The following is a 19,929-nucleotide window of genomic DNA, read 5'->3' as shown; positions in this document are numbered from 1 at the left end:
CATGTACTCCCCCTTCACCCAAATCACATGTATACTGACCTTCGCCCCTGCCTCTTTAGGGCAGTTTCTCAGAGCTATCTGAAATGCTGTCTCCTGGGCTGTAGTCCTCGTTCTGCCCCAAATAAAACTTAGCCCACAACTCTCATGTTGTGCTTCTTTTTTTTTTCAGTTGACACTGCCTTAACCAGGCTTTTAGAGAATTTAATTTGGCCAAGTCACTTTATGTACCACGATTGCTACCAACCCCTTTCTGGCAGGCCCTGGGTCTCTGTGAAATCTGAGTGAGGTGCTGGGCAGCGGGTGATCCTCAGTGTTGATGCTGGCACCCCGCCAGAGGCTGGGCCCTATGGTCAGTGCTGCCTTTCAGGATGGAGGGCAAAACAGGTTTTGTGCACTCCTGGAAAACGGTCCCCGCCTGGGCCTCGCCTACCTTCAGGAGAAAACAGTCCTTTTAAGGAAACCCAGGAAAAGGTGGCTGCAGCCTCCTTCACCAGCTCTCAGGAGTGAAAGGTGAACTCAGCTCTCCCTGTGCCGCTGTGGCTGGGGGCTGGGAGGGCATCTTCAGGGTGGTTGCCTTGGTCACCTGGCCCTAGCTCTGGCCACCCACTAAGCCCGCTCCTGTCTTCTCTGTAAAGGAGCAGAGTGGGCCTTAACTTCTCTCTGGATTTGGAGAGGAGGAGGAGCATGAGTACTGTACAATGTGAAAGGATACTTTGATGGTCCTCTAGTGGGACAGAAGAAAATCAGCTTTACAAGAAATGAAAAGGCAGGCACATCATCAGTTAAGTGTGTGTGTGTGTGTGTGTGTGTGTGTGTGTGTGTGTGTGTGTGAGAGAGAGAGAGAGACGAGCCCAAATGCTAAATCAGTGAGTTTCTAAGGCATTCTGAACAAGCTTTCTAAACTGAGTTCGGGGGGAGGACCCCACCCAGGTAGGGCCGAGTGAGCAGCGTGAATTCTAGGACAGGGACTGACCTCGGGGGAATGGCCCCGCATGAAATTCCCTTCCCCGAACGGAGCTCCTGGGCCAGATATGGAAGGTTCCATACACTGCGGCCGCCAAGAGTACAGACCCGGGAGCGGGGCTGCCAGCGTTCCAGATCAGCTCTGTCACCCAAGTCACTGGGACCCTGCCTCAGTCTCCTCATCTGTACGTGAGATAATAATTGCACCTACATGGTAGGGTGGTTGAGGAGATAAATGAGTTAGCACGGGTTGAAGTGTGGACCAGGGTCCCTTGCAGAGTGGGTCCTTGACAAATGTGAAACCATGATTGTCACTGCTTGGGACTTGGGGACTTTGCAGCTCAATTAGCAGAAACATTTACCTAAACTGGGAGTAAATTTACAAATGAGCGTATAAATTGCCTATTGGCATCACTCCCTTCCAGAAGGTTCCTTAGCGGGGCTTGGCGCCCCCTCCCAGTTTCCACCCCGCACCCCTCATAAGCTCACCGTCTCGCCACAGGCAGTAGAGGGGTGGGTCTCTCCAGCTGGCCCTTGAGCTCCTTGAGGCCAGGAGGAGGGTCACTGTGTCTCTGCATTGCGAGTGCCCTGTGCAGGGCTGGCCTGGGGGTGCTCTTGCCTGTTGGCATCTGGTCTCAGAGGCTTCTGAATTCTGGAGATGACAGGGGGACCTTGTGTGATAGTGGAAAGCGCTCAGAATCCTGGAAGTTAGAGGACCCAGATTCACATTTTGGTGCTGCCTCCCTAGTTCCAGTCCCGTCCCCTCTCTAAGTCTGTAGAATGGGGTGTCACATGAGCTGATGTGAATGCCGGTTGTCATCCACAGGGGTACTTGGGCATGCGGGAGCGACTCAGCCATTGGCGTTTCCAGCGGATCAGGTGGCAGAGTTGTCCTGTTAGGCGAGTGGCGTGCGGTGCCGTCCACAGGAAAGCACCACGGTGGAGTCCAGGGTGGCTCATTTTTTCCGTGCTTTCCACACCAGACTGCTGTTCAAAGGCTGCAGACGAGCAGCTGGCTTTTAGGCCCGTGTTGTAGGAAAGCATGCTCTCTTTTTAACAGCAGCATGGTGGGTGGGTGCTCCCAGCAGCGGCCCCCGAGGCTCACGGGACCACCTGGGAAACAGTGGGCCCTGCACCTTTCTCCTGGGCACCAGCTCATCGTGGGTGAAATGGCTTGCACTATTACACGGTTACTTCTTGCTCGCTCTCAGTTTTTAAAATCGTGGTGAAATATGCATAACATAAAATTGACTGTTTTAGCGAATTCTAACTGTACAATTCAGTGGCATTATGTATGTTCACAGTGTTTGTGCAGCCTTCCCCACTATCCATTTCCAGAACTTTCTCAACATCCCAAACAGAAACTCTGTACCCATTAAACACTAACTCCCCATTCCTGCTGGTAACCAGCCCCTGGTAGCCTCTATTCTACTTTCTGTCTCTATGAATTTGACTACTCTAAGGACCTCATTTAAGTGGAATAATGCAATATTTGTCCTTTTGTGACTGGCTTATTTCACTTAGCATAATGTCCTCCAGATTCATCCATGTTGTAGCTTGTGTCAGAATTTCCTTCCTTTTTAAGACTGAATAATATTCCATTGGATGTATATATAGTCCTCCCTCGGTATCCCACGAGGATTGATTCCAGGACCCCCCGCAGATAGCAAAATTCATGGATACACAAGTCCCTTATATAAAATGGCATAGTATTTGCATATAAGCTAGGCACATCCTCCTGTATACTTTAAGTCATCTGTAGATTACTTATGATACCTAAGTCTATGTCAGTGCTATATAAATAGTTGCCAGGTACGTGGCAAATTCAAGCTTTGCTTTTTGGAACTTTCTGATTTTTTTTTTTCTGAATATTTTTGATCTGCAGTTGGTTGAATCTGAGAATGTGGAACCCAAGGATGCGGGAAGGCTGACTGTACCCCATTTTGTTTATTCATTCATCTGCTGATGGACACTTGGGTTGTTTCCACCTTTTGGCTCTTGTGAATAGCGCTGCTATGAACATTAGTGTACAGGTACTGCTCAAATCCCTGCTTGCAGTTCTTTTGCAAATATACCTGAGTGGAACTGCTGGGCCGTAGGGTAGTTCTATGTTTAACCTTTTGTGAAACTGCCAAATTCTTTTCCACAGTGGCTGCACCATTTTACATGTCCACTAGCAACGCACAAAGGTACCAATTTTTCCACATCCTCACCAACACTTATTTTCCGTTTTTAAAAAATTATAGCTATCCTCATACATGTGAAATTCTCTCTTTTTCATCAAATAAGAAACTGTTGTTACGACCAGGTGAAATGCATCTAGGAACTACTTCCACTGTAACTGGTGGGCACTAAAAACCCTTTTCCTTTTACTTTATTTATTTATTTATTTATTTTTGGCCGCCTTGGGTCTTCGTTGCTGCACGCAGGCTTTCTCTAGTTGCGGCGAGCGGGGGCTACTCTTCGTTGCGGAGCATGGGCTCTAGGCGCGCGGGCTTCAGTAGTTGTGGTGCTTGGACTTAGTTGCTCCGCGGCATGTGGGATCTTCCCGGGCCAGGGCTCAAACCCATCCCCCTACATTGGCAGGCAGATTCTTAACCACTGCGTCACCAAGGAAGTCCCTCATTTTACTTTTAATGTATGTGAAATGATGCAAATAAATGCACGAAACATTCTATTAAAGTTTTAAAACAGTACAGAGAGAGTGAAAGTGTCCTTTGACTCTGTCCCCATTTCAGGCTCCTCCCCAGCCTGCTGTCAGGCAGTATCTCTCCAGAGTTTTCCATGCATTTATGTTCATGTGTGAGCATTTATAAAAGAGTAGTTTTCCATTTTTTATATAAAAAGCATCATACCACTTTTATTGTTCAGTGACTTGGATCTTTTACTGAACAATAAACAGTCTTTCCATGTTGTTGTTTCTAGATCTATGCTGCTCTTGTATTTTTATTTATCCTGTAGTATGGGTGTATTGTACTTAAAATAATTTATTATTAACCACAGAACATTGTTTCTCATGCATGCCCTCCTGAGCTGACATAATGAGCGAGCACTGGCCATTGTTGAGAACAGCGTACCTCCTACTTCAGCCTCTTATCCGCATCTGGACATCTGGCCTCTGTTTCCCACGTGGGCCTCTCTGAGCTGGCCTCCAGGGGTCAGCTTCCTGCCGACCATGGCTGCTGACCTTCCGTGTCTTCACTTTGCAGGCCAAGAACAAGGAGACAGGTGCCTTGGCTGCCGCCAAAGTAATTGAGACCAAGAATGAGGAGGAGCTGGAGGACTACATCGTGGAGATTGAGATCCTCGCCACCTGTGACCACCCCTACATCGTGAAGCTCCTGGGAGCCTACTACTATGACTGGAAGCTGTGGGTAAGGTGCCACCGCCTGTCCCCCTTGGCTCCCATGGCCTGGTGCCACCGGACCTTGCCTGGTTCTAAGGGCCTCAACACTTTCTCAGCTTCCGCTTTGAGGGCAAGGGCTAGGGCGAGGACAAGGTGAAGTTGGGGGGCTCTGGGTCCCCTGCCCCCTCTTTCTGCAGAGCCTCCCCACTTTGGGGGCCAGGGGTAGTGGTTTGGAGCGGGAAGGAACTCTGAGACTCTGCTGCCTGGCCTCGAATCCCAGCTCTGCTTGGATAACCCTAGGCAAGTTCTTAACCTCGCCTTGCCTCAGTTTCCCCATCTGTAAAATGGGGATGATAACAGTACCTAGCTCACTGAGTTGTTCCTGGGATTAAATGAGCTAATTTATGATGGGTGCTTGGAAGAGTAGCTGGCACATGTCAGAGTTCGCTGAGTGTGAGCTGTTTTAGTATTTGTTGTGGTGGCATCGTTATTACTACTGCTGCGGCTGCTCCAAGGGGATGCCTTTCAATGGCAGCACTAAAGGGAACCCTTTAATAGCCCCCACTCTCCGTCAGCAACCTCATATTTTGAGGTGCACAGTGCAGATACAGCTTCAATCCCCACCTTCCCAACTCAGCATCACCCTTGGAGGAATTCCAGGGTGCCCTGGTTTTCATAGAGCCTGCCCTGCAGAATGGCTCCCACATTGATGTTCTCCTAGTGTTAATGCCTCTCAGTTTATAAAACCCAAACTTCCTAGAAGGTACACGTTTCCAAACTCCCTTTTCAGCCAATGTTGAGCCCGTAAAACATCATATTTACGTTCCTAAAACTCAGCATAACATTTGTAGTGAAATGATGTACAGGAAGTGTCGTGAATTCTAGATGTAATTGGAAGACTGTCAGAATCACATGTAGACGGTTTGCAAAGGGAGCGAGGGTCAGTGGGGCCTGGGCATCTCGGAATGTGCCGGATCCGAGAGAGCGGCCCAGGCTCGTGCTACCTCAGTTACCGGTTGTTAATAATGATTTGGTGGTCAGGAGGGGATTTTTTTTTTTTTTTTTTGGCGTGGCATGCAGGATCTTACTTCCCCGACCAAGGATCAAACCTGGGCCCATGGCAGTGAAAGTGCCCAGTCTTAACCACTGGACCACCAGGGAATTCCCAAGAGGGTATGTTTTAAGCATTGGACCTCCTATCACGATAGTTTATCATGTACAGGGAGAGTGTTACTATGTGTTAGTTACATTTTAGGAAATTAATGGGGAGTCTTGAGTTGACACGTCATGCTTTATAATTTTTCCCATTTGGAATAATGCAAAATAGGTTCCAAGTTGATTCTTTTTGCACAGAATGCCTGATTTTGAGGAACAGAGCTACTGATGCTTAATGGGGAAATCTGTGTTTCATTTGAGAAAAGGATCCTGTTATTTAAGAAAACCAAAGGAGTGGTTTAGAAACCACTGTCAAAGTTCATCCCTCTCATTTCACAGAAATGAAGGAAGCCAGTGTCCGAGGGGGGTGAGAACTTGGCGCCCCAGCTCCGCCCAGAGCTCTGTCCACTAAAACTGGTTGCCCCGCAATGGAGGCCAGCTTTCTTTTGCTTCTCTGAGCATCTCCTTGGGGAGTCTTCTAGATGTCACTGGGGGGAATAAAACCACCATCACCTGACTGTCAGCTGTGGATTTCAAAGCCTTTCCTCATCCACTGTTTCTGGGCACCTTGGAAGGTGAGCCGGGCAGGGGACTGGTCACCCTTTTCCGAAGGGGAGGGGACAGACGCACAGAGAGGGCAGGCTCTTTGCTCATGGTCACATAGCTGAGGCCCAGGAAGCTGAGCCTATGCATTTCTTCTGTCTTGATTCATGGAGCTGCCTTTTAAAAAATTTTTCTTCTTTTAAGAAATTAAACAAATTTTAAAATATATGGCTATCAGAGGAAAATGAGAGTATACAGAAAAGCAAATACAAAAACAAAAAAGATTAATACCATCCAAATCTTTACACGAAAGATAACCACTGATAACATTTGGAATATATTTTTCTAGACTTTTTCTATATATACACACACTCATAGTTATTAAAAAAAGATGAACTTACACCAGACTAGTTACTTCACTTTTTACCCTTTGTATTTAAGATATATTAAGAACAACTTTTCACGTCTTAGGGAAACAGCTGCATCTTCATTTTTTTCTTTTTCTGTAGAATTCCATCTTCTGACTATTGAGCATTTAGGCCGTTGCTTTTTTAAAAAAATTTAATTGCTGTTATAAGCAACTCTGTGATGGACATCTTTGAATTTTTGTGTTCTTGCCTGAGAACCTCTTTAGGAGAATTTTTAAGATTTTTAAGTGTCTATTGCCAAGCCGGTCTCACAGAGCCACTTTTTTTTTTTTTTTTTTTTTTTTTAATTTATTTTTGGCTGCATTGGATCTTCGTTGCTGCGTGCGGGCTTTCTCTAGTTGCGGTGAGGGTGGCTACTACTCTTCATGGTGCGCGGGCTTCTCATTGCAGTGGCTTCTCTTGTTGTGGAGCACGGGCTTCAGTAGTTGTGGCATGTGGGCTCAGTAGTTGTGGCTCGTGGGCTCTAGAGCGCACGTTGAGTTGTTGTGTCACAGGGGCTTAGTTGCTCCGTGGCATGTGGGATCTTCCCAGACCAGGGCTCGAACCCGTGTCCTTTGCATTGACAGGTGGATTCTTTTTTTTTTTAATAAATTTATTTATTTGTTTATTTATTTTTGGCTGCATTGAGTCTTCATTGTTTGGTCTTAGTTGCTGCACGGGGGCTTTCTCTAGTTGCGGCGAGCGGGGGCTACTCTTCGTTGCGGTGTACAGGCTTCTCATTGCGGTGGCTTCTCTTGTTGCAGGGCTTGGGCTCTAGGTGCGTGGGCTTCAGACGTTGTGGCACGCGGGCTCCGTAGTTGTGGCTCGTGGGCTCTAGAGCGCAGGCTCCAATAGTTGTGGTGCATGGGCTTAGTTGCTCCGCGGCATGTGGGATATTCCCGGACCAGGGATCGAACCCGTGTCCCCTGCCTTGGCAGGTGGATTCTCAACCACTGCACCACCAGGGAAGTCCTGGCAGGCGGATTCTTAACCACTACGCCACCAGGGAAGTCCCCAGAGCCACTTTTGATATTATACAAATGAGTTTTTCCGTCAAACCACCTACCTACAACACATACACACACCCACCCACCCATCCATCCATCCATCTATCCTGCTATCCATCAACACAATCTTCATTGAATTGCTGATTACATACCCATTAAGAAAAACATGTTTTATGTGTCTGTTCCCATTATTGTTTGTGACTGGATACCAAGTTCATTACGTTCCCAAGTCCAAAGATAATACCAACAACAGCTAACATTTATTGAAGGCTTACTGTGTGCTGGGCCTTTTGCTGTGCATTTTACTTGCATTATGTCATTTAATCTTCATTCTTTGAGGTTGTTGCTTTATTCTCATCTTATAGATGAAAGTGAGAAACAAAGATACTAAGTAAGTTCGCCCCCTGCCAGGCCACACAGCTAGAAAGTGGCAGAGCTGGAAAACCCGATGGAGAAAAAGGACAATTTGTAACTGGAGAATGACTGTGATGAGGTTGTTTAAATAGATACGCCAGAATTTTCTGTCCCGAAGTTGTCACTTTAGGCTGGTACTTTCTTATCCAGGGCTGCTGCTTTGGCCAAAATCATTTCTCACCCTCCTCTTTTGTACTTGCCCCTATAGCCTAAATTTGTTACTTTGTAGACCCTTAAAGGTGCCATCTCCTCATTTTTGAAGATTTGGGTTTTTAGACATTGTGAAATCAACGACGGTGGCCCTGGAACTGGGTGGATCAAGACGGACAGAGGGTTTCAGGCAGGAGGATCAGCGTGGGCAGTGGTGTGCAGACGGGAAAGGTGTGGCATGTTGGGATCGCGGGTGGACTAGGTTTGGGGCAGCACGTGGTGAAAGATGAGGGCAGTCATAGGAGGCGGTGGTGTGGAGAGCCTTGAATGCCCAGGTGAAGAGTTTGCACTTGATCTTTTTTTTTTTGGCTGTGTTGGGTCTTCGTTTGTGTGCGAGGGCTTCCTCTAGTTGCGGCAAGCGGGGGCCACTCTTTATCGCGGTGCGCGGGCCTCTCACTATCGTGGCCTCTCACTATCGTGGCCTCTCTTTTTGCGGAGCACAGACTCCAGACGCGCAGGCTCAGCAGTTGTGGCTCACGGGCCTAGTTGCTCCGCGGCATGTGGGATCCTCCCAGACCAGGGCTCGAACCCGTGTCCCCTGCATTAGCAGGCAGACTCTCAACCACTGTGCCACCAGGGAAGCCCCTGCACTTGATCTTTTAATAGATCAGTGGTTCTCAAACTACAGCCTCTCGAACCAGTAGTATCAGCAGTAGCACTTGGGACCTTGTTTGAAATGCAAAATATTAGGTCCCAGCCCAGACCTGCTGAATCAGAATCTCTAGAATAGGGCCCAGCCATCTGTGTTTTTTTTGTTGTTGTTGTTTTGTTTTTTTTAAAGTTGTATTAGAGTATAGTTGATTTACAATGTTGTGTAGCCATCTGTTTTAAGGAGCCTTCTAGGTGACTCTGATGCTTGTTGAAGTTTGAGAACTATTGCTTTAGGTAATAGGGACCCAGTGGCAGTCTCACAGGGAGAGGCACAAATTTTGCATTTTAGAAAGAAATCAGGTCTGAGGGGGCAAGAGTGAAAGCACCGAGACTGACCAGGAAGTGGTAAGAATAGACTAGGCCAGAAGTCCAAGGATGTGAGATGGGAACATCATTTGGTCAGGAAAGGGTTCAGAGAAAGGAACATTTGAACTGGATCTCGAAGGATGCATAGTTCTCCAAGGGATGAGAGAAGGAGAGGCAGTCTGAGGGACAGCACGTACAGAAGTGTGGAAGGGAGGAGTCTCATTCTGAGATATAAGGTTGAAGGTGCGCCAACTTTTTGGTTCTTTCCTTCTGTGTGATGATTCTTGGCCCCATCTTGTGACCAGGCCAGGCCTTCTGTGCGGCTCCAGGAGCCAGTTTTTCTGCGTGGGTGTCCTTGACAAAATCAGCCCTGGCCTGGGGTCCACTCTCAGGGGCTGGGCTTTGGGATGAGAAATTAACTGTTGCCTAAGTGTCCTGGGCCTCTTCCCCAGCCATGGCAGCCAGGGATGGACTTTCCCCAGTTGGGGTGGAGGTCACTCACCAAACCACCCTACCTGCAATCTGACAAGATTAGCTCATTTTCTTCTAGAATTTGTAATCTTCGCAAAGTCCTTCTAGTGGTTTCTTATGACCACGTCTGCTTTTGAATATCAAATGGTGCAAGTAGGGGAAAAAAACAACCCCAAATATTCTAAACCAGCACCATCCAATGGAAATATAATGAGAACCATATATGTAATTTAAAAAAGAAATTTTTTTTTTTTTTTGGCCACACTGCTCGGCTTGTGGAATCTTAGTTCCCCAACCAGGGATTGAACCCAGGCCCTTGGCAGTGAAAATGTGGAGTCCTAACCACTGGACCACCAGGGAGTTCCCTAAAAATTTTCTAATTGCCACATTAAAGCAAAAAGAAACTGATGAAATTAATTTAAATAATATAATTTATGTAACCTAGTATATAAAACATATTATCATTCTGACATGTCATCAACGTAAAAATTATTAATATTTTACCTTTTTTTCCTTCTAAGCCTTCAAATCCAGTATATGTTGCACACTTATAGCACATCTCAATTCAGGAGCTAAATTTTCATTAGAAATGCTTGATCTGTATTTAGATGTCATAAAATTTACAGGTGAAAAAGTAGATTCACATCCCTAGGTTGTTCCAATGTTCTTAAATGTATCCCAATAATAGAATCGAGTACCAGTTTTTAAACTTAAATTAATTAAAAGTGAATAAAATGATACATGTTCTACAGTAGCCACATTTCAAGTGCTCAATAGCCACATGTGTTTAGTGGCTCCTGCATTAGACAGTGTAGACAATGCAGCTCTGGATGTACACCAGGCCCCCCACGTAAGTGAATATGGGAAACCCTGGGCTGAACTCATGAATTTCCTTTGGTTTGTAACTGCCCCTCCCCCTAACAATCCCATCCCCCCACCCCCACCCCTACCCCTAGCCCTGAGCCAGATTTTGGCCTCTGGGAAGGTCTTTCAAGGGTTAGGTCTCTTTTCCTACATGTCTTATGGGAGTGAGACAGAGACAGAGTAACATGATGGTAAATGTTTAACAATAAACTCTCTGGGAACAACAGCCCTGGTTTATAGCATCTGCCAGTTTCTGTGGTGTAGTCCCACCATGGTCAATTTCAAGCTAAAACAAAATGTCACTAACACAGAGTGGGGAAGGGATGCAATAGCACTCCATGGTGAAGTTATTCCTGCCATACAGATACGAGAGATGTAAATAACTTTAAGAGTAGAGAGAACACTAGAATGTGCTAAAATAATTAGGGAAGCGATGAGTTTTGAGTGTTTATCATCTTTGTTGTTTTTAATTCAATTTTTAAAATAATAAGGTTACATAACAATTTTAAACAATGGTTATGTTACCAGCTTACAAAAATTCCTGAAAATTTAACAATCAGTCCTCACAAGCCAGTGAAAGCTGGCTCTGGCACACCTCTGGAGCCACAGCAAAGGAGTGTTGACTAAACCGCAGAATGCTACAGCTGGATGTCATGCAGCCAACATCTCATTTGAAAGATGAGACAACTGCAGACCAGAGAGGGTCTGGAATTTACCCAAAGTCACACAGTGAATTAGTCACAAGCCCAGACATACAGATGTCAGAGACTGTGGATGAGAGGCCCTACTCATGTCACACTGCCCTATGAACAGCCCTTCCACAGCTCTCCAGAATACATTCCAAACCCGTTACCTGGTACACAGGCTAATTATAGTCCATCTGTCAGTATCTTCCCAGGCCTCTCTTCTCTAGCTGTTCTAAGCTACTTGCAGGTGGTACCTCCAGGCCTTTGTTCATCTAGTGCCTTCTTCCAGGCAGGCCCTCCGCATTGTCATCTGCAGAGTCAACAGGAGCATCGCTTCTTCCATGAGACCTTTTAAATTCTTCCCTGGTACCTCTAGGTGGAACTTACCTCCTCTTCCTCTTCTCTCTGCTCCTTAGTTTTCTCTTCTCCTACCAGTCACATTTTAGTGCCTCTGTGCCTTGATGTCTCCCTCCTCCGGTAGACAGGACCCTGCCTTTGCTCCCCCAGGGCTGGTCCAGAGCAGGGGAAGGAGTGGAGGTCCAGGCAGACCCCCTCCTCTTTTGGGGCCAGCCCTGCCCTGGGGAGACTGAAGGCAGTGGGGCACCTGCAGCCCACAGACCATACCCTGGGGCCGACATTGCCCTTGCTTTTTTTTTAAAAACATCTTTATTGGAGTATAATTGCTTTACAGTGTTGTGGTAGTTTCTGCTGTATAACAAAGTGAATCAGCTATATGTATACATATATCCCCATATCCCCTCCCTCTTGCGCCTTCCTCCCACCCTCCCTATCCCACCCCTCTAGGTGGTCACAAAGCACAAAGCTGACCTCCCTGTGCTATGCAGCTAAAACATAGGCAGAACACTCTATGATATAAATCACAGCAAGATCCTTTTTGACCCACCTCCTAGAGAAATGGAAATAAAAACAAAAATAAACAGATGGGACCTAATGAAACTTAAAACCTTTTGCACAGCAAAGGAAATCATAAACAAGATGAAAAGACAACCCTCAGACCGGGAGAAAATATTTGCAAATGAAGCAACTGACAAAGGATTAATCTCCAAAATATACAAGCAGCTCATGCAGCTCAATATCAAAAAAACAAACAACCCAATCCAAAAATGGGCGGAAGACCTAAATAGACATTTCTTCAAAGAAGACATACAGATGGCCAACAAACTCATGAAAGGATGCGCTTGCTTTTGACCGAAGCAATTCTCCAGCTATTGGTAGCTTGCAGGGAGGAGAGGAGGAATCTTCCTGCCTCTGAAGCTCTTCCTTTCTGCTCAATCTGGCTGAGAAGTGAAGGTGGCTGTGGAGTCCTGCTTTGCAGGCTGTAAGGATTTTGAAAGCTCCTTCTGATTGGTTCCTGACCCCTCGTTGCCCTCAGCCTTTTTGACAGGACAGCAAACCCTATGTCTTGATCTGTTACCTATTCACCCCGGGACTTCTGGCTCCTATCTCTAGAAGCTTGGGTCATCGTGGGGGAATTAAGCCTGCAGCCCTGTCAGACCATAGGGTTCTCCATTTATTCATGTAAACAAGTGTCTGTTGAATTCCTTCTTTGTGCCCAGCCCAGTTCAAGCCCTGAGGATACAGATCGGCCAGGTCCCCGGCCTCGCTGGGCTCAGAGTCTTGTGGTAGAAGCAGATGATATGGAAGCAAATGAAGAAGTAAATGAGAGGACTTCAGCAAGTGATAAGTGTGTGAAAGAAAAATAAACTGGGAAATGGGATAGAGGTTCCCAGGGTAGGGTCAGGAACAGGTGCTTTAAATAGGATGGATAGGGAGGCCTTTCTCGTGAGGTGACCTTTTAGCTGAGGCCCCAAAGGAAGGATGCAGGGCAGACCTGCAGAAAATTCAGAGGTGGAAAGTTCTAGGTAAAGGGAATAGGAAGTGCAAAGGCCCTGAGGCAGGAGCCAGTGAAGCCTCTAAAGGACCAGACAAAAGTTGTTGTGGCTGGAGGATGGCAAAGGAAGAGAGGCAGAGAACCATATGAAAGGAGACCAGATTGTCATGGCCTGCTGTGTGCTAGGCCCTGTTCTAGGGACTGGGGATTCAGTAGTGAACAAGAGTTACAATTCTCGTGCTCATGGAGCTTACAGTCTGGTGGGGAAGACGGCCAATAAGCACAGAAACACATAATTCAGGTAACGATAAGGACCATGATGGATATGAAATCAGAGATGTGGCTAGGGACAGGGCAAGCCACCTTCTGTGCATGGTCAGCAGGAGGCCTCTCTGAGGAGGTGACGTTTGAGAAGGACCCAGTCAAGGGAGGATCAAGGGGACAGCAAGTGCAAGGGCCCTGAGGTGAGAGCATGCTTACTGCATTCAAAGGCAACGAGGGGCTGGTGTGCCTGGGATGGGGTGGGGGTGGTAGGAGATGGGGTCAGGGAGGTAGGGGTTGTGGTCTTATTGTAGGTGTTGGGAAACCTCTAGGAGGTTTCAAGCAGTCCGGCGTCTGCCCTCTTCCTCGGCCATTAATCTGATTAGTTTCTGAGTCCCTTTGATTCTTCTCCATGTCTGTCTCATGCATTGTCTTCCCTACCCTGCAGTGGAGGAACTGGGACAAGTCCTGGCTCGTAACACCAGTTGAGATCTTAGCTAACCTCTGAGTCTCTAGCTCTTTATCCCTAAAATGGGGATGATGGTAGCAAAACCTATCCCATTGTAAGGATTAAGTGAGGTCGGGCATGGGCAGCAGTGTCTGGCACAAAGTGGGTGCTTAGTTAATGCCATTGCTTCTCTCTCCCCCCCCCTCACAGTCCTTTCATTCCGTTCCCACTACACCCTCACCCCCTGGTTTGTGGCAGCCTCTTCTCTTCTGGCTTTTCTGCCTTTCACCTGATGAACCTACCCGAGGCTTCGCTGTGATCCATGTCACCCCCAGACAGTAAGAAAGGTGATGTCAGGGTGGATGAAGGAATCAGCACAGGGTGAGGAAAGCCCTTTCACGTGCACACAGCCAGGCCTGGCCACCACGCCTGGAGCCCTGGCACAGGAGAAGTTCAGAAGTCCCTCTGCCCCCACGTTTTGTCTGGGCAGAAAGTTTTGCACAAGTTTATCTGCCCAGGAATCTCCTTGCTGACTACCAAACAAAGCATTGACTCCTTTGCTTGCGTGGAAGGCCTCCACAGTTGGAGAGCCTCCCTGGATTTTCCCCCCAGGTATGAACTTGTCATTCTGGAAGCTAAAGAGCTGTAATATTTATGTAACACTCTCCGTAGGGCTGCCTCTCCCAAACCTCATTCATTCTCCTACCTCTGGAATAGTTAATATTTTTTTAAGGTGACTCACTTTTTAGAAATTAACTACGTTAATTGAAAAAGAAACTTCCGTCTCATTACCCGAAATGGAAAATTAGGACCCACTTGCCATAAATAGAAATAGAAGAAAATAAACCGCTTCTGTTCCATTCTGGCCCAATCCCTTTGCCCGCCGAAGCCCTCAGCCCGGGCCCTGTGCTCGCTGTTAGGAGGAAGGCTGTCACCACGGGTCTCTTTAGCGCTCGGCAGTGACGGGGCTTGGCAGGAAGGACAAGCACGGTGGAGGAACTCCTCTCCCCCGGTGCCGTGCAGTGCCCCAGTCTCAGGACCTCCGCCTGGGGATGCGCCCAGGCCAGGGGTGTTTGGGTCTGGCCAAGCCTGGAAGGCCAGAGGTTGGGGACGGTCCTCTTAGGACTGAGGCGGGCAGGCTCAGCAGCTTGTCCAGGGACACTCAGGGGCCAGAGGCTGGGTTTGGACCCACCTCTCCTGACCCGAAGGCCGGTGGTCTTGCTCACCCAGCTCACATCTCAACTCTCATTGTCTACACCTGGGCTTTCCCAGCAGTCTTAGCTGTGGAATCCTCCTCTGTTGAAATCTTCACGGAAGTCCTGTGGCCACAGAGAAAATAGCAGCTGCCCTAAGCTGGGCAGGCCTCCTGTCACCCTCAGCCCCCCACTCCCACGGTGGTCCCCAGAGTAGCTTCCAAGCCTTTTGGACTCTGTTTGGTCTGCATCAGGGTTTGGATCATTTTCTGTGTGGCGGGGAGCTGTCCTGTACGTTGTAAGATGTTTAGCAATGTCCCTGCCTCTCTCTACCCACTAGATGCCAGCAGAACCCCCATCTCCCCACTCAGTGTGACAACCATAAACGTCTCCAGATGTTGCCAGATGTCCCCTGGGGGACAAAACCGCCCTCGGTTGAGAAGTACGTGTCTCTGCCACTCATGGCCTCTTGTTGTTGGGAGGAGGAGGGTGTCTGCTAGAACGGGCCTACAGACACATTTTGTTTGGCACGCGAGATGGTTTTAGAAATTTGCTGCTAGCATTTGTCAGAAGATGGCACGTAAAGTTCTGGCCTTTAGACTTTTCTTGAACAACCTGGAGGTGTGGCAACAGTTGCCTGGGGCTGAGCAGCAACAGCCCCTTGGGTGGAGATTTGCTCTCTAACTAGCCTCAGACCTCACTACTCCCTGCTGTCCCCAACACTCAGCCTAAGGGCTGTATGTTATTGGTGTGTGCCACTGTTTTTCATTCTTTTTAAAAAAATTTTATTGAACTATAGTTGATTTACAACGTTGTGTTAATTTCTGCTGTACAGCAAAGTGATTTACGTTCTTTTTCATACTCTTTTCCATTCTGGTTTGTCACAGGATGTTGAATATAGTCCCCTGTGCTATACAGTAGGACCTTGTTGTTTATCCATCCCATACATACTAGTTTGCATCTGCTAATCCCGATCTCCCAATTCTTCCTTCCCCCTTGGCAACCACAAGTCTGTTCTCTATATCTGCCACTGTTTTTCTTAAAGTAGAATTGAGAGGATATATTTCTCATTCCCATGTCTCTATTGCAACTGAGGAAAGTGCAGATAAGCAAGAGGACTGTACTCTTAGAAAAGTGTGCAAGATGACATTTTTTCATACAGGCAGAGCTGCTTTGCCCCGTAAGTTAGCTCCTCAGACCTGGTGGCATTTAAGCCAGGACTCCTGGCCTAGGGAATGCAAAAATAGGTTTGTAAGGTGGCTGGGAATTTCCTGTACGTATATACCAAGTTTGTTTATGTGTGTGTGTGTGTGTGTGTGTGTGTGTGTGTGTGAGAGAGAGAGAGAGAGAGAGAGAGAGAGAGAGAGAAACTGAAGGAGTGACTGTAGGCTTTTCAGAGTGTGACTTCTTGTCAGAAAGTGAACATTCTACAAAGAGGAAGTGCAGGGCCCAGGGTCACAGAGCAGGGCATGGGTGGGAGGGCCCCGCTGTCCACACATGTTCATATGACTACATGTCACTGGTCAGGGTTTCTGTGGCTTGTCACCTTGGGCTCAGAGGCTAGCTGTTGGTCACTGACAGAGATTGCATATCTGGCCTTAAAAAATACCAGAACTATAAAGAGAATGTGACATTAGAAAGTCACTAACCGCGCTGTGTGCATTTAGAAAGTCACTCAGCGCGGCAGAAGGAGCGCTGGCCTGGATGGAATCAGGGGACCTGAGATCGTCCCAGATCTGGGACCAACCCTCTGGGACCCTAGGAAGCACTGTTCCTTCCCTGCACCTCTGCTTCCTGGCCCCTAATGCCAGGGCCTTGGAAGGGATGATCTCAAGGAGGCCTTTTGGCCCGAGTTGGCTCAGTTTGTCCTAGCCCAGGTATCTCTGAAATCCTGAACTCCGGGTTCGTGGTCAGCTGTGTGGCCTGTGGTGGCCCTGCTCCGCAGTATTGTGGGCCAGGACCTCTTCCCATGGGCTCTGGGGTCCTGGTGCCCCTGGGCTTCCCTGGCATTCACTGACTCCTGCTGTCCTTCTGGATTAGGCCTGTAGGGGCATCCACTCTGGGGACACACACGCATATCCATAATAGCACTTTGTGAAGCACTTGAAATTCTGTGCAGCCCTCTCAGTCCTCTGGGGTAAGTGTATTGTTACTTCTTACCGCTTCTGTTGTACAGATACAGTGCCTTGAGGCTCAGGGTGGGGAAGCAGGTACAGAAGCTTGTGACTTCTTGGCCCAGAGGGTAAATCAGGAGGCAGGGGGTGAAGGTGAGAGGGAAGAGTCAGCAAAAGAACACAAATAGCTGGCCTTTGCTGGGAACTTTCTCTGTGCTCGGCCCTTTCATGATTATCTTGTCGAATCCTCACAATTCTATGGGATTGAGATGTTGTCACCCCCATTTTATGGATGTGAAGACTGAGGCTCAGAGACAGAGAGTGACTGTCTCAGGGCTCACGTCCAGGTTCCAACTCAGATCAGCTTGGCTCCCACCTCTGCAGTGCACCCGACGCCCCCCGGGTGCCAGCCCACACAGTCTGTGCCCCACTCCTCCACTTGAGGACCCTGTTGTCCTGCAGACCATTTTCTGGCAGTGTCTGGTGGGTAGGGGCCTGTGGCTCGAGGATCCATCCAGCTTCTACCTTGGGTGCGGTGGCCTGTCAGCTACTAGCAGGTAGAATGGCAGTAGAATGGTGTAGCTGTGGATGGACAGGCCGGGGTAATGTGGGGTTTTGCCTGGAATCCTGCTGTTGGAATGGCCGGGCCGGGGTCTCTGTGTCACATTCATAGGAGTGAGGGTGACTCTGTGGTCCGGGAATTTGCCTGCCATGTTCCCAGGCATTTAGTTCACCACCTGACCCCATCAGCCAGCGGTCATCCCCTCTGTGGCACTCCTGTGTGCTCCTCCCATCGCCACTCACCGCCCCCCACCCGCTGCCCCAGCTTCACTCACACCCTCGTTCCTTCGGTCCATCAAGCAGTGGCTTTGGAGTCAGCTAGACCTGGGTTGGAATCTTGCTGCCTCTGTGCTGCTGTGTGACCCCAGACACATCTCTGAGCCTCAGTTTCCCCATCTGGACATGAAGGGTGATGACACTGATCTCGCAGCTGTTGGCCCAGGATTAGAGACCCAGCTCGTCCCAGCTCGCAAGACAGTAGGAGCCCCGTGCCAGGCACCCAGCTGACAGGTCATGTGTGTTGTTCAAAGTCTAGATTGGCAGAGAAACGTGTAAACCCGGTCCACAGGCTGTACCTAAGGCAGACTTTTTCTAGTGTTTTGCAATAGTGTGGCCCTTTGTAAGCTGGTGTTTTTCATATAGGAATCCAAGTGTTTGGCTTGGCTTGAAGCAGCTCTCGCCACAGGGGCCCATATTCCCCTGCGGCATCTATGAGCTGGGCTGAGGGCTGCTACCCCATAGACGGCCACCTGCTCTCCCATCTGCCCTCACCCCCACCCTGGCCGCTTCCCTGCATTTATACCCTGTCTGGCCCTGATGGGAACAGATAATCCCAGTCCTGGGCGGGCAAAGTGGGGAAACAGAGGGATGAGCCGGGGGCTGAGGGGCTGTCTTCTGTCTTCCTTGGATAGCGAGGGCCACTTCTTCCTTCCTGGCTGTGTCCCTCCTGGTCTCTGTCTCAGGAGCCCTCAGACTTGTGTCATCACTGATGGAACCTTCAGTACTTGCCACTGTGGCAGTCTCTGCATCCCCATCGTGATCACTCCTCCCTGTGTCTGGTGTTCCACATCCGCGATCTCATGTGACTGGACCCCCCTCCCCGGAGCACATGGGGCAGCCATTATTCATTCATTCATGCGTTCACTCACTGACTCACTCATGCATTCATTTGTTCATCAACAAATGTTTCCAGAGCACCAACTGTGTGCCAGGCACTGTTTTAGTTGCTGAAGGCACAGACACAAAGCCCTGCCCTCTGGGAATTTACATTCTATGGGGCAGCGGGGGTGGGGAGGCAGAGGATGGACAGAATAAGACTGTAGAGTGTATGGGCAAATAGATGCTTAGACTTGCCCAAGGCGCCCAGTGTTTTTGCCCTGCTCTCTGCTACTCTCAGATTGTTCCTTCAACCTTTCATGGGCAGCCACTGGCTCTGGGGGCTTGTCTCTGAGTGTGGGCTGGTCATTTCAGTTTCCCACGTGGATACAGCCTCTGGTGTTACTAACGGTTGGAGCACACTTGCCGAATGCCAGGTCCCGAGCCGTGGGCTTTCCCCAAGTCATCCCATTGCTCACTACCCAGGTGGCAGATCCTAGAGTTCCCCACACTTTATACATGAGCAAACCGAGGCTCACATCTCTGCGCTTGTTCTGAGGTCTTTCCTTGTCCAAGTTTAGTCAGTGTCAGGGCTGGAATCGGAACCCAGGTGTATCTGAGTCCAGAGTCAAAACCCGGGGCTCACCTTATTTACTCAGGTGTTTTGGTTCCTTGGAGACTTTGTCTCTCGGGTAATAAGTCAAGGAAGACTGGGGGTTGCCCTTGGGGATGTAATAAGACACGAACACCCTGCACCATCTTCCCTGCTCTGTGAGCAGCTCAGCGCTGGCTCTGCCTGCCATGCCCACCTCTCCACATCGCCACCCCTCTCCCCTTGGTTTCAAATCCTACTTGTCCCTCGAGGACCATCTCACATGCCACAAACCTTTAACAATTTTAGTTGAAAATGTTGTTTCCTACCAGTCAGGCAGGCCTTCCAGCTGTGTGTCTGTATTTCCTGTGACCCTGGTCACTCCTAGTCTTGTGGATTTGTGAGTCCATCTAATGAGGGGCATGGCCCTGGACCATTCCTCTCTATGGCGGCACGAGCCCTGCCACCCCTGGCTTTAGGTAATGGTGGCCGGACAGACAGATGGTCAAATAGATGAAAAATGTCTGTGCAGACAGAGAACTGCTTGTGTCTCCCCTAGGGGCTGAAAATCCAGTTTGCATCTGCCTGAAGTCTGGTTCCAGCCCTGATTTCCTGGTGTGATGAGGAGAGTGGCGATGGTGATAATCATCATAGTGATGACAGTGACTGTCGTCTGTCACCCTCTGGCGAGGTGCCAGGCACTGTGCTTGTTGTTTTCACATGTGGTATCTCATTTACTCCCTTCAGGACCCCATCACGGTTGGAATGTGTTGTCCCCATTTTACAGATG

The 19,929-nt window shown here is 48.6% G+C and overlaps 1 protein-coding gene across 1 annotated transcript in view; it reads left to right on the top strand.

Annotated features, from left to right (window-relative positions):
* The window catches only part of STK10 (serine/threonine kinase 10), a 117,531-nt gene that overhangs the window by 19,780 nt on the left and 77,822 nt on the right, over positions 1–19,929 (top strand). Inside the window, exon 2 of the mRNA XM_061189932.1 lies at positions 4,173–4,337. Coding sequence (XP_061045915.1) covers positions 4,173–4,337 — 165 coding nt within the window. The remainder of the gene's footprint in view (positions 1–4,172; positions 4,338–19,929) is intronic.

This window comes from Eubalaena glacialis, chromosome 4 (assembly GCF_028564815.1).
Source record: "Eubalaena glacialis isolate mEubGla1 chromosome 4, mEubGla1.1.hap2.+ XY, whole genome shotgun sequence".
NCBI lineage: Eukaryota > Metazoa > Chordata > Mammalia > Artiodactyla > Balaenidae > Eubalaena > Eubalaena glacialis.
This window is presented reverse-complemented; position numbering and strand designations above follow the sequence as displayed.